We start from the raw sequence: 14,654 nt of genomic DNA on the forward strand, positions 1-14,654 counted from the left end.
ACAACAGGACAACAGACTGCAGAGCACACCAGCTGCTTCAATTATATGGTGACAAATTCCATAATATGCCCCAAATGCAAACACAAACAAATTAACACACAATTATTTGGAATTAGTTGCCTCCACTGCACACTCTGTGTGCCCAACTATTGACGACGCATCTCCGAATTGACAGCTATCAAATTCGATTGCCTTTTGAATTGACGTATCATTATTATAAGTTCACCATTATGAGTATTTCAAAGTTCTCAGAATATGGTATGAATGGGAAGAAGTCTTTTCTCTTATGCGATGAACACATTAAAGGCAATGAAAGTTTAATATTATAATAAATCGGAAGTAGCCTTATACAGCTTTAAATGCTAATTAATTTCCAAGCAATTTGAAACAAAACATCATAGGGGAAATGCAGAATTTATAAAATAAATTGCTATAGCTATTCCGACGTATAATAAGATTAATCGCTAAAATATGTCAAAACAATTTATATGAATAAAATATGCAACTTAATGAAAACATATCAAATTCGAAGTTGTCATTTAAATTGGTTTAATTATTTTTTCTGTCATTTTATATATTATGTGCTATTTTCGATATAATTTAATTAGCAGAGCTTTAATTAGTTATTTTACGATAGAATTGACTTTTAACCGAGCAAAAGAATTTATGGTAAAGTTATTAAAATCAAATATTTTGTTTAAATTATTTACTGAATTTAAACAGACTCTTGAATAAAGATTATACTGTTATTTTATTTGCAACTACATATTTTAAATTCCACAATTTAAATAAGTTGTCGAAACTATTTTCTCTGTTGGACTCTAAATCAATCTGAATATATCAATAAAGTGTGGTATTTAATCCAACTACTTAAAACAATTTGGATAATCTAGTTTAAATAAATTGACTAAACTATTTCTCAGCTTAGTTCAATTAGTTCTGGTTAGATAAAAAAGCTTTTCAATCAAGCTGTTCTTTCAATTGGAATGTCTTAATGCAAACAAACAGTGTCACACGCACACACACTTGAGTCTAGAGACTGCCTGTTTGTGCGTGTGTGTGTTTGTGTGTGTATTGCCTTTCGACAGTTTGTGAGAAAAATTCAATTTTGTAAATTGCGCTCATCACAATAAATACTAACGAGAGTCCGGGAGCAAAAAGTATGCAAACAAGAAGCAAAACATTTGGTTAAATGCCAACTGGGGATTAATAGAGTAAGCCGAAAGCCGAACCAGAAACGAAATACGAGTTTCGCCGACGGTATTCTTATTTAACGAGAAACAATCACAAAATATCGCAAACTTTTACGCAACCCCCTCCACCCTGTGCCCCTTTATTAGGTGACAACACACGCAGGGCACCAGACGTAAACTTTTTTGGGGTTAGGGCCGTTCGACTATACTCATTTTGTTTAGAAACTATTTAATGGCTTTTCTCCTGCGCTCTCATCTATTGCAAAGTCCAACAATTTCAAGTTTAAGACCAGTCCCACGAGTGTACCATGAATTTCATTATGCAACTCGATGTTGCCCCTTCTCAGCTGCCCCCCTTGCAACTCCACATAAAGCCGCAGTCAACCGACCGCTTTTTCTCGACTTGTTGAATTTTAAAGTTAGTCGACTTTGACCACAAACGTGTAAATAACTCAACTACTTGTAAATGTTGTTATACTTTACTATATTAATGTGTCTACCTACGATCGGCAGTTGCTTATGTACATATGTATGTGTATATGTATTTGTAATATGTGCATTTGTACTTACTGCTTTAATATCTTTTCTGGGGCCATTTGCATTTAAATTTGTATTACCGCTTGCACCCTGCACTGTGCCGTTTTTGCCACACCGTTTTTATTTAATTATTTGAACCGATGTTCTTTATTTTCACAGATTTATTCATAGCCACTCGCGATTTTCACATTTTTTGCGAAGCGTCCTTCTTCTTGTGAGTGACCGTTTCTTTATTGAACCATTTTGAGTAAATATCGATCGCCGCCAATTTGCATATGATATCGATACAACGCTTACAGCCATCGCAACAGCTACCGATAGCAGCATCCTATTTTGGGAGTGACCGTTTAACTTTTGAGTTATTGCCGATATTTTCCCTCGCATTGCAAATTGTATCGATTGTGTTGCCGCCTTTTCTGCGCTAGTTTCAGTTTGCAGCCGGCTGCTTGTGAGTGATCTGTGTTATTTTTTGCAAGTGTAATTTAAACTTTTATTTTATTGATTGCAACTGTTGCACGCTTGAGGAATTTGATACGCCATTCTGACATGGTCGCCATCGCTTTCAATGTAAACACAAAGTCAGCAGGTCAAGAGAAACTTCAGATGGCCTATTGGCCTGTTGGCAACCTCAATGTCAGCAATGGAATTTATACTGTTAAACGGCCATTAGCCATTAGGCAAATAGATGGCTTTACACGTAGATAAACAAGGAGGGAGGGGAGGATTCGTGGAAAGTTGCAAGCTTTGTCACAAAACTTGGACGTGGCTAATAAAACTTTAGACGCCTTAATTACTTAAGCCACTTTAAGACTCAATCAGCATCGCCAGTGGAATTATAACGATACGGCAAACTTTCTAGGTGAGTAAGGTGTTGAAACTTTAGCTACTTTCAGCGTAATTCATACGTGCGACTCAATTAATGGGCTGCTTTAAGTGCCGCAATTACGCATATGTGTGTGTAATTATCCTAAATCACGTTGTTAATGGGGCCAATTCAACGGCATCAATGTCTTAATTATATATTAATGGCAGTATTATTCGCAAGTATCCTTTATTGAGAGAGTCATGCTTCATGTATCTACAGTTTAAATAAGTTGACTGACATTCTGCTTTTGTTATTATTGTTTTCATTTTAAGCATTTGACATTCCGTCATTGTTCATTGACGACTGAATGAAAGGTGCGATGCGTAATTCAAGTTACGCAAAAGCTTTTGCAGCTTTCTACGGCTCTCACACAGCGTATATAGCGCAACTGCTCACACTCACAGGCGCATATACGAATAGTGTTAGAGCAGTGCAACTAGCTGTTCTGCGCTGCACAAGTGAAAGCTGTTGTGACTTTTTTGCAGTGCTCTTAAGCAGCATCCAGAATCTCTTTGTCGCTCTCTGCGTTCACAGTCGGAAAGCATCCTTATCTCGGGTTTCGCAGTTCGTGTGCTGCTGCTGAAGTGCTTGGCCCGTTTCGATGCTAGGCGTTGCGAGTCAGTCCCGTATTGTTTCGCAGCATAGCCAGAGCCACTCCTAGTACAACGGACGAGCGTTATCAGAGTTGTTCTTACAGTGAAAGTCCTGCCGCGAATTTACGCAATTCTCGATAAGAAACACCTTGTGCAATCTTGAAGGCAGCAAGACGTTTCGGGTCCGTGTAAATGAAAATTGAAAATGTTAAATGAAAATGAAAATGGAAATTGAATTAGTGATGGCAGGATTTTGCTGAAACTGATTACTTGATAGTACAGTGATCGTAATATGTTTAAAAAAAAGTGAAAGCCTAACTTAAAATTGTGCAGATACTTTAATCGAGGGATCAAAGTTTCGGGATACGAGCAAAATTATGCCATCGTTGTGAATCAATTTATTTTATTGCCTTTAATGAAGCTTGTGCACGAAATTGCTTTGTTTTTCTCCCATCGAGAGAATATCCAAATGTGAAAATGTGAAAATCGTTTGGCCATAATTTTCCATAAATTGCGAATTTCGATTCCTAGGGGTCAGCGACAAATCAGCCTCGAACGAAAATTTGAATCGCCTAGCGACGATTCAGCGAAATTAATATCCTCGCAAGGCCGAAGAATAATATGTGTGTGGTGTTTGGTGTTTGGTATTTGTTGTGTTGTTATCGAAACTATCCTTAGAAAGGACTGCGTAAATAAATTGTAAGAAAAGCCAAGGCTGTTTGAGTGATAAATAATCGAAAGAAATCGAATTGAATCGCATCGAATTGAATGGAATGTAATCAAAAATTGTGTGTGTGCTCCAAGGAAGCCAGAGTTTCCAGTTGGCAATTGAAAATAATTTTCAAATAATACTGAGAAAGCAGCAAGCTGACAAAGCCGTATAAACCTGTTTGTGTTTCTAGCATTACGTATTGCGAATCAGAAGAAGAATTTGTGGCCGCTTAATGCGACATTTTGACAGTGACACGTGAAGGGATAACAGCGAAAAAGGATAATACGTTCAACTGCGGAATTTGCGTGACGTTGATTAAATGAAATCAGCCCGAATATTATGCCATATAGACAGGCAAATCTGAATAAATTTGGATTACAAGACACCTTCTAAATGGTAAGTCAATTGCCGCAATAAATTAACATTAAATGCTAAGCTACCCGGAATGTTAAGTGACTCGAAATGTTAAGCGAATGAAAGCGACTCTCTCGAAGAATAGGTAGAAATTATTTCTTTGTTTTTCTTGCAGATAACATGAGAGTGGAAGCGAACAATCCACTTTCACTGTGGAAGTATTTGAAATTACAATTGTGGCCGTAAAGACAGAAAAACTGACGGAAGGAGAATTAGTTCAACTACAGATTGCGAAGTGCTCGGAATTTTGGCAAAAGGACGACGACGAAGGCCAAAGCTAAAGAGCAAAACAATCAAAGGATCAAATGCTTATGTTTATGCAAAATATACTTAACATTTTGAAGGCAACCTAAACGGGAGAGAGATAGAAGAAAAGCTGAGATACATTCAGTCAATTGCGTTTTTGGGCCTCGAGTTTTGGGTCTATTCGCCATATGCTCTGATGCAGCTGTTGTGCCAAAGCTAAAAGCACCAATCGAAGCGTAAGAAAGCACACTTCCATTAAAAAAAGACAGACAAGAAAAAAGGAGGAGCTCGAGACTCTAATTGCAGATGAGAGAGAAAACGGAGGAGTAGCCAAGTAAATTGCAGGACTCGCACTTAGAGTATCTCGAGTTAATAGAGAAATCCTTTGTCCAAGCGGAGTAACTGACCGTAGCCCCTTCCACGCCCCCAAAAAGTGCCTTCGCCCCACGGCGAAGGTTTCGCGATGGAGCCACAGACCCGGACTCGTCTAGGAGTCACACTATTGGCCTTGATATTGGCCGCATCCTTCGACAGCGCGCTCTGCGGCGAGAAATTGGGTAAGTGGCTTTATCGCTTTGCTTATTTACAGCTCGGCTCACATCCTTCTCTTGACGGAGAAGCAGAAGCAGAAGCAGAAGGAGGAGTATCGCGAATGCCGAAATGAAATCAACAACATGAACAAGCGAACAACTGAGTGTCCTTTTGTACTGCTTCGTCTTCGTCCGCCTTCGCGTCCTTGTCTTTGTCTCTTATCTTTTATTTATTTGAGTTGTTATTTGACATTTTTCTGTGCCGTTGATTTGGTTGAAGCTGGCGTAGCGAGTTCATTAAGCTTCAGCTCCTTCTCCGCGAGTTTCTCTCTAGTTCCTAGTTATTTACATTCGCTCGCTTAACTCGATGAAAAATGCGAAAACTTTACACTCTAAAATACCCCTCAGTACTTTTCGTTCATCATCATCATCATCATCCTTGGAGTGGGACGGGAAAAAGGACTTTTGCTCTGCTCTGTTTACTGTCTTCTATCTTCTGTTTACCACACAGATATTACGCTTCTGTGCACAAAATCTGATCAGAGTTTCGCATCGGGTTTTCGTTCTTTTAATTGCCTTCCAAGTGAACGCGTTTAAGCGGTTTCCGTTCCCATTTGCTGTGATGGGTCTGTCGACAAGTTTAGGGAATCATTGAATCATTCGCTTTCCTATTAGCATTTGTTTGTTCATTGTTCCTATTTATGCGACTTCCATCTGCCCAAGTTTTTACGAGAGTACGAGAACTATAAATGCGCTCCTCAGGGGAATTAGACTGTCCAACTTCGGACCCATCAAAGTAGAGAAGAGAAGGGAAACTTTGCCTCACTTCTTTCTAGCTGACATGTCAACAACTTGATGCGATAATCAATTGGAGACGTTGCCTTTCTGGGAACCTATCGCTGATTGTCATCTGTCGTTTTTAATCCCTCAGATTGATGGCTTCCAAAACGTTTTTTGACACGTACGTGCCGCGTGTGTGTTCCTCCGACTGCTTTTGCTTTGTCTCTGCGTTTGTCAGTAGGTAACTCCTCACATTTGGATGATGAGTGTTCTCCCTTTCCTCCCTTTCCTCTCGATTATTAGATGGAGTCGCGCAACAGGCGCTGCAAGTCCTTTGCAGATACAATCCCAATATGCAAATGTCTGGAATTATTTGTGGTCTGCTCACATCTCGCATCTCTCCTGGCATCGCGACAGCTGCTTATAATTCTGTGAATTTATTTTGTGGAATTTGATTTCATACTCCACTCACGCGACACATAACTCAATATGAAGTGAGTCTCTCTCTCTCCCTAATGCCAGAAGGGGCTAGGAGTGTGTCTTTGATAGAAGTGCTTAGGAATGCAATTGCGGTGAATTTTTGAATTTTCGAATGGAGTCACTTTGTTGCCAGGACTGAATTTAATATCCAATTTTAACAAGTTCAAAATATATTTTATTTATACTCGTATACAAATCAATTTTGCTGCTTGTTTACTCACCTCTCTTACACTCTCTTTGATGAAATTATCGACATCAGAGATTAAAAGAGCTGCTGGCAATTTTCTTGAAATCCAACTCAATCTCCAACTAGTTTATTCACATCTGTGTTTATTTTGCCTTGTGATGAAAAGTAAGCTGTGCATTTCAATATTCCCAAATTAAATAAATAACTCGAGTTGTTCTGGCAACCAAGATTATTATTTAATATTAAATTAAATTCATTTCCTAACTGTCCATATTCATTAATAAAAACGTCTCTCACTTTTACGTAAATTTGTCATAAACATAATTGCAATATAATTGTAATTGGTTTGTGCTAAACTCGCAGTTTATTGTTAATCCGCAGACTATTAATTTAAATGAAATTAGCCACGTGTGTGTGTGTGTGTGAGAACACACTTATGCTAAGCACTTACACTTAAGTTAATATGTGAAGAGTGTGAGGGGAAATGAATTTAATATAAAGTTATGATCGCGACTCACGCATTTGCTGCGGGGTAGAAATGCGTTTTTGATTGCTGCTTGCGGTGGCATTTGCCGAAAAGATAAGCTCCACAGCACGGTGGCAATTGCAATCACCACACACACACACACACACACACCCCCTACACATACTTAAGCACACACAGTGAAAGAAGTCGTCTCGAAGTGCGTAAATTATATGAAATGAGGCAAAAAGGCGAGGCGAAGTGAATATCACGAATCTGTTTTGAGTCGCTGAACAAACATGTTTCCCACTGGAGTGAGAGCTCGCATGTGTGTGTGTGAGGATGTGGTTGAGAGAAGGGGACTAAGGGGAATACTTACGGAGAGAGAGAGCAAAGTTTTTGTCAAGCGCCAGTTGTTTATAGGGGCAACCAGCCATCCGCATTAAAAAGTTATGAGCAGCAATATTCGCGGCAATAAAAACCGACGACTGACTCAACGATGTCGCCCCGAAATTATCGAACAAATGTCCCCCCAGATGCGGTGAAGTGGACGGAGGGAAATGCGGCTCCAACTCCAACGAGTGTCTAGGGAACAAACCCGCAAAAATACAAGTACAGAAAAATTCGAAGCCAGTCAAAATCCTAGTGCATAATTTAACATATTAACTAAAATCCTTTAAACATTTCCTTTCTTGCTATTCAAATTACTTTCATTGGCTATCTAACAAGAGTTTGCCATTTGCCTTGACTTGAATTCAATATGTTTCAGCTGCCATTAAGTTATTTATCGATTAGTTGTTGCCACACGCTTGTACCTGCCAATCTCTCTTCTTACATCTCTTTATACTATATAAAGTTGTGCGTCGCAATTTGTTTTTTAATTGTGCGAAATTTAAGAGCAATCGCGTTAATTGCCTTTTTTCGTATGGCTCGACCTTAAGTTAATTTCTTTGTTTTCCCTCACTTGCCGCACTTTGTTGCTTGAGTCTTGTTGCCTTGTTGCTTCTGGCCTAATGAAACATTTCAAATTTATTTGGCGCACCGAAACGTGCCAAGAATGCCGAGCAAAAGTCTCCCTTCCCCTCCCCATTCCCAGTCTCTGCGCCCCATCGAGTTGCCTGTCTGAGTCAGAGGCAACGTCCTGTGGCAAGCTGCCTAGACGAGGCTGAAGGTAAAGAGTGGGAGAAGGAGAGCATATGCCTAGAACGCAAGCCTTTTCAGTCAGCAATAATTATTATTAATCTTAAATTAGGTTGCGAAATCACTTTGCAGCTGACTTTGAGGCGAAAGGCTAAAATGTCTCAAGCCGCTTAGGCAAATGTGGCAAATGGCAAATGGAAATGGCAGCTGGAAGGCAGCTTGTGGCACACAATCGAATGTGCAGCTGACAGAGACAAATGCCTCAGTGAGTATTTGTGCCACAAGTAGCATAATGGATTGGCAAGCGATTAGTGCGCCAAGCGGTTTACTTTGAGGTAAGACTCTGCCCGTAAAGCAGCATGATTTATGTGGGTGTGGGTGCGGGTGAGTTGCACCTGATTGCCACAGCTTGGGGCAACGACCCCTCTGGGCAGCTCACAACGCTCACCTGTTGCACGTTGCAACTGCTTAGCACGTCCACTCAACAGATTCTATTTATAAATGGGAGGGAGAGGATAATAATGTATTCTTTCTGATTCCCTCCTTTGTCTATTTTAAGAATTGTCTCCAAACGAGCAACACGTACAACATTTTACTGTCATTTGCAGGCAACATTAAAATATTAGTTTCAGACGCAAATGTTTCGCTGCCACAATTACACATAATTCTGACAGCATTCCCTTGACTCTTCCCCTTAATTGTTGTCGATGCCCATGTTCTTGATTTTAGAAATACTTCAACCAACATGATTGAATTAAGGTTTTGGTTTACGTAGAACCGATTGCCCATTAAGAGGAGTAGAGCATAGTAGACCATTGGAGGTCCCAAAAATAACACGTTACGAAGATCGTTTGGACACAGCGATTCAAAGTATTTCAGCCGGAGTCGGGACATACACAGAGGAGATGTTCCAATGTTTCCTTAACTACGCACTCGTTACATGATGGAGTTTCTCTGTGTGTATAATCTGTTAGTGCAGTCATGTCCCTAAATATTACCGAAATATCATAAATCATTGAAATATCACTTCACAGATTTTGAATTTTGAGTAATTTCATATTTTCCACAAATTCAGTTAGTTCAAATTCAAATATTTGCACTTCGATGTGAATTTATTTCGAGTGATTTACATGCATCAAATATTTGTGTTGAAATGGTTTTAAATTGCCATAAATTTGTTGAATGAAAAGTTTAAATATTCATGCTAAAGTGTGTAAAATATATTTGAATTTATGCACACTGAAAACGAAATTAAACACAAATGAAAGTACATAAATTACTTAGTCAAGTCGTATTTAATATTTTGTAATTAAATGCGATATTTTCTCATTTAAATTATTTGCTTTGCGCCCAAGTTTAACCAACTTAAATCACCTGCAATTGGAAGACGATTAGGGAGACCATTAGCAAGCGTGTTTGCTGAAGTTGTAAATTGCGTAGACAGTCGGAGCAAAGTCAGCTAAGCTCAGTTTCTATATAGATAGCAACTCCTGCCCCGTGGCACGTTCTGGGTTTGTTGGGCAAATAAATTTCGTAAAACTTTCTTGACTCCCGGTGACTTTGTGTCTTTGGCTGTGACTGTAACTCTGACTGAGGCCGAGTGAACGAGTCCTGTTTGACACATCCTGTCGTCATCATTGGCAAACACTGAACGTTGGCCACATGAATAAAAACTATTACCCCACTCTTGTCTGTTCCTCATCAGCTACGGAGCTGTCGCCTCTAATATTCCGGTTAAAGGGACTCGCAAAGCATTCAATATCCTAGACAAAAGTTTTCCAATGTGCGTGGGAATATGAATGTGTGTGAGGGGTTTGCTCTTGAATGCTGAATGCTGTTGAGTGTGAGTACCGAGTGTGAGCTCTGAGTGGCGTCCGGTGTTCAACGTGTCCGGTTTGCAGTCCGCTGCCTTGCATTTTAATGACACGAGGTGCCACTATCGGCAGGTCGAGGGTCGAGGTGGTTGAGGGTGGGGAGCGCTTTAAGTCGGCTCGCGGCGGATCACAATGAGGAGCATGTGGAATTTTAAGCAGCCAGTCAACTGGATTATGATGGCGTTGTGCCAAAATTGTATTTACTACTTTGGTTTCGTGGATCAGGGTTCGGTGTTCGGGGAGTGACAAGAGAATTCAGCTACAGCTGGGAATAGGCATTGTTTGGGAGTGTGTGTGCGTTGGTGTGAAATCGATGATATACTCCTGGATGCCCCTCCTAGTGCTTCCCCTCTTCAGCACTTCTTTACTGCCTCAGTGCCGAGCAGGAATTTCAATTTGACGCTCATTAGCGGCAATCAGGCACCCGAAATTTTGCACACAATGCGGGCACCGACTTTTCTGCCACCTGAATCCAACTGATGCATGTGTAGGTGTAGGAGGCAGCGCTACTCAGCAACACTCTGCAATGTTTCCTCACCTCACCTCCTTCGCCACCTCTTCGTCGCTTGGTTAGGAGGCCCGCGAGCAATTCGCACGTGGAGAAAGAAGCAATTTTCCGCCTCGCTGCAATAATAACTTCTCGAGTTTGGGAGCTGTCGAAGAGTAACGCAACTCGAGAGTCGAGTGCTGGGAACTGGGAGCACTCCACAGAGAGTCCCAGAGTGCCAGCGAACTCAGGTAAACACAGGTAAATAAGTCACTGAATAACTGCGACAATAAATTCTGGCCATAACTCGACCGTGCGACTTCAGCCATGTGCCCCAGCATCAAGTCTCGGCGGAAAATATTAATGTCTGAGCATATGCGCCTATCTTCAAGGTTAACCTCATTGATTTTTATACCCTGCGACGGAGTGCAATTAAGGGCCACAAAACCTGTTGGGAGAATATAAGGGAAAAGTTTAGCGAAAGCACAATTAGGGAGATCTCAACTCAAGCGCAGTCTAGTACAATTTAAGATTTACATAAGCTAGAGTCATTATTATAGCTGTATGTTATAGGTTTTATTATAGCCATAATAAAATCAAAAGTTTCTAATTTTTTAAAACACTGCAGACTTTTCTGTTATTTTATATTAACAGCATATTAAATCGATTTGATTTAACAGATTAACTGCTTACACTGCTTTATTCAGTTTGGGACACTGGAACTGCTTACAGAGAATATTTTTATGGATGTCTCTGTTATAAATATAAGACTCGCCATATATTCATGTCGAGCAGCTAAAGCAGAAGAAACCCGTTGTTCATGGAATATAACAGAATATCAGCATTTTACAATATTACACTTGTATAAAATGTGGTGTATTAAAGTCGTATAACTTAAAGACATTTCCGCTTGTATTCAGGATTTTTCTTTCCGTGTACTAAATCCCAAAAATCTGTTCTCAGCTTGAAAAAGTCCTTTAATAAAAATATTTGTATGATAAATGTACAAAATAATTGCGGGCATTTTATTCTGTACGAATTGAAAGGAAATTAGTTTTGCTTAAATACAAAAGTCCCTTTTATACATAATATGTATACCAAACATAGAAAAGAAGTATAACAGAAATGAGAACACAAATTAAGTGCATTTATTGCTGTTTTTTAGATGTATATACTATATATTCCAAATAATATATAATATGAAAAATGTACTGAAGGAGATGTCAAACAATAAAAAATTGGTTAGCAATTGGTTAGAAAATTCATCTTTACAAAGCAAGCGTTTTTACGACATTTTGTATGCGACTCCAAAAACTTTTCAACGTGTGCAAGACTTCTTAAATTAATTTTTCTGACTAAGCTAAGTTTCCAAAAAATCCTTTGTTTTTTTTAAAAATACCTTTTTAGGATATTTTTTAGGTCACTTCAAAACCTTTTTGGTATTTGCAGGTAATTTTAATTTTATTTTCCTAAGCTAAGTTTCAAAAAATACTTTTAAAGGACATTTTCTATGTCGGTCTAAAACCTTTGCCGCTTTTGCAGGACTTTTTAAATAAATTTTCAAACCTTATGCTAGTTTTCAATCCAACTTTTTATAACACATCATAAATCGAATCTTTATAACAATTCATAATTGTGTTGTAAAAGTTGGGAATGTTATTTGTTATATATCCCTATTTCACTTTTGTATATCAGAGTGTTTAACTATGTTAAGCTATGCTGTTGTTGTTAACATAGTTCTGTTAACTGTGTACTTGGGACAAGCAGTGCACTGTTAATGAGCACAAACAGTGCACTGTTAATGAACACAAGCAGTTCACATTGGAAGTGGAACAAGAACCAAATGGTTTTAATTTCCGTTTGTGGAATGTATTTGGATCTTATCTCTTTTAAATTAGTTCCAACTGAATTCAAATTTATCAGTTACAAATAAATGGTTGTTGACTGCCTTTCTAATCAACGTTATTTGCGTACTTCGGAATGTATTGTGAATGACAGTACGTGATTTGGCATATCCATCATTTAGCCCGCAGTGATGCATTATCAAAAGGAGCAGACCGAGTTGTCCTGCGGTTAATTTCGAAATCCGTATGGAAATGCCAGAAGTAGAGAATGGACAACGCAGAACGAACAACAATGAGCGACCTTGCGGCTGTTGTCGAGTTACGAGCCGAGCGAAAGTCAAAGTCAGATTTGTGACGGCGTAATTAAGTCGCGGTGGCAAGTAGAAGAGCAAAAGCCAGTTGCAGGCACTGTGCATCATCCACATGCGGTGGCCAGAAGCTATCTGGCTACAATTCGGACAACATGTTTGGCCGTCAGGCAAAGTGGCCTCGATTTCTGATGCCACCTGTGAGGCACTCCCAAGGGGAGGCAGGCGTGAAGTGGGAGGCTAGATGATGGAGTGGCAAGGTGCCAAGGTAGCAAGAGGCTTGCTTGGTCTGGGGATGGCGGGCAGGTCAGAGGACAGCTTAAATATGCGTGGCAGCTAGCTGAATGTGTCCTCGTTCGTTCGCTCTACAATTGCGGTTGTTCATTGTGCATTCCTAAGCGATTCCCTCAGTTGCTCGCTGACCAACGCTGAGCAACGTGGTGAACTCGACTAACGTGGCCAACATGGTGAACAGTCCTCTTAGCCTCTTAGCATTTTCCACTTTAATCCAGCCACTTGATTGTTAATGCGTGAAGTGACCATCTATTCATAATACTATCTCGAAATTAATAACATTTTATGCTGCATATCTTAGTGGAAAAGTGTGTCGGGAAATGTGATAGAAGTGATGTCAGCTAACTTAACTATTTATTCATGTGAATCAAATATTGAAGCCACTTTCATTTAGCTTTGCAAGAGTTATTAAAATTTCATTACTTAGATTAAATGCAAGCTAAAAGTATTTGTAGACAGTTGCTAAATAAATGTGGGTTAGAAAATGACGATGATAAATTATAATCATAAAGTATTGCGACGAGCAAATATTTCTTTGACAATTGCGAGACGGTAAGAGTCAAGAAAGATACACTCATGTGTGCTCGACTGTGAGATACCCGCTTCTATATATACCGATATATGGGTTCATACAGATGGACAGACAGACGGACAGACAGACATGGCTAAATTCTCTCGGCTGTTCACGCTGATCAAGAATATACATATGTATATACCTTATGAATAACGGTGATGCCTCCTTTGTCCTTCAGGCACAAAGATATAATACCCCTATCCTATGGTTAGTGGGTATCAAAACATCGTTATCTAGCTCTACTTATTCCTCTTCATCTTTTATGTTTTTTGATAGCAAATTCATTTTCATCTTCTCTTAATTATATATATGATGATAAGATATTCTATTTTCATCAATTTATCTCTTATATTCCTTTTAATAATCCAAGACATAGTTATATAGCTTTATATGTGGGACTTTTCACATAGATGGTAAATATTCTCTTTTAGTTTGTTGTTATCAAATTTATTTTCACCTTTACCTAATTAACTTTTAGATGATTATATATTTTATATTAAATAATTAAACTTTAAAAAGTTAGGAATGAAAATCGATATTTAAACAGCCGAAAACATCATCATCTTGTTAGTTGGCCTTTATATAACATAATTATATTTATGATGATATATTTGATGTTCAATTAATCACTTATGTATATGCAGAAATTCCTCTTTGATAATTGAGAGGTTAAAATAGTTATCTCAATAATCAATCTATCTATAATTTGCTGCTCTACGCAAACAAGTGTAAAATGTCCCCTTCTATATTATTTTGATATTGAATTTATTTTCACCAATATTTAATTATATTTAGTTTCAGATCTAATGCAAATTTCAAACAAATAGAGTCGAAGTTTAATGCAATCAGTTGCAGACCATAAATCAATGCGTTCGCCGCAATGAATCAAATATTTAACTCATTTGTCCAATTGCTGTTGACGCAATAAATTTAGTGTTTGTTTGTTGTTATTATTATTGACACGCAAACATGTTTGTTCATGAATGAGTACTAGATGTGTGTGTGTGTGTGTGTTTATAGTACTAACAAATATTTGGCATAATTTGCGTGTGGAATTTGTCTCAATTTTTAGATCCGAAGTGTATTGCAATTAATGTTAGCGAGCACTAAAATGTCAAATTTGCAATATGTGT

At 38.7% G+C, this 14,654-nt stretch overlaps 1 protein-coding gene across 1 annotated transcript in view; it reads left to right on the plus strand.

Annotated features, from left to right (window-relative positions):
- Positions 1 to 2,856: 2,856 nt before the first annotated feature.
- Positions 2,857 to 14,654, plus strand: part of LOC117575081 (uncharacterized) — a 28,088-nt gene continuing 16,290 nt past the window's right edge. Inside the window, exons 1-2 of the mRNA XM_034259177.2 lie at positions 2,857 to 4,296; positions 4,430 to 5,117. Coding sequence (XP_034115068.1) covers positions 5,024 to 5,117 — 94 coding nt within the window. The 5' untranslated portion in view covers positions 2,857 to 4,296; positions 4,430 to 5,023. The remainder of the gene's footprint in view (positions 4,297 to 4,429; positions 5,118 to 14,654) is intronic.

Source organism: Drosophila albomicans, chromosome 2R (genome assembly GCF_009650485.2).
Source record: "Drosophila albomicans strain 15112-1751.03 chromosome 2R, ASM965048v2, whole genome shotgun sequence".
NCBI lineage: Eukaryota > Metazoa > Arthropoda > Insecta > Diptera > Drosophilidae > Drosophila > Drosophila albomicans.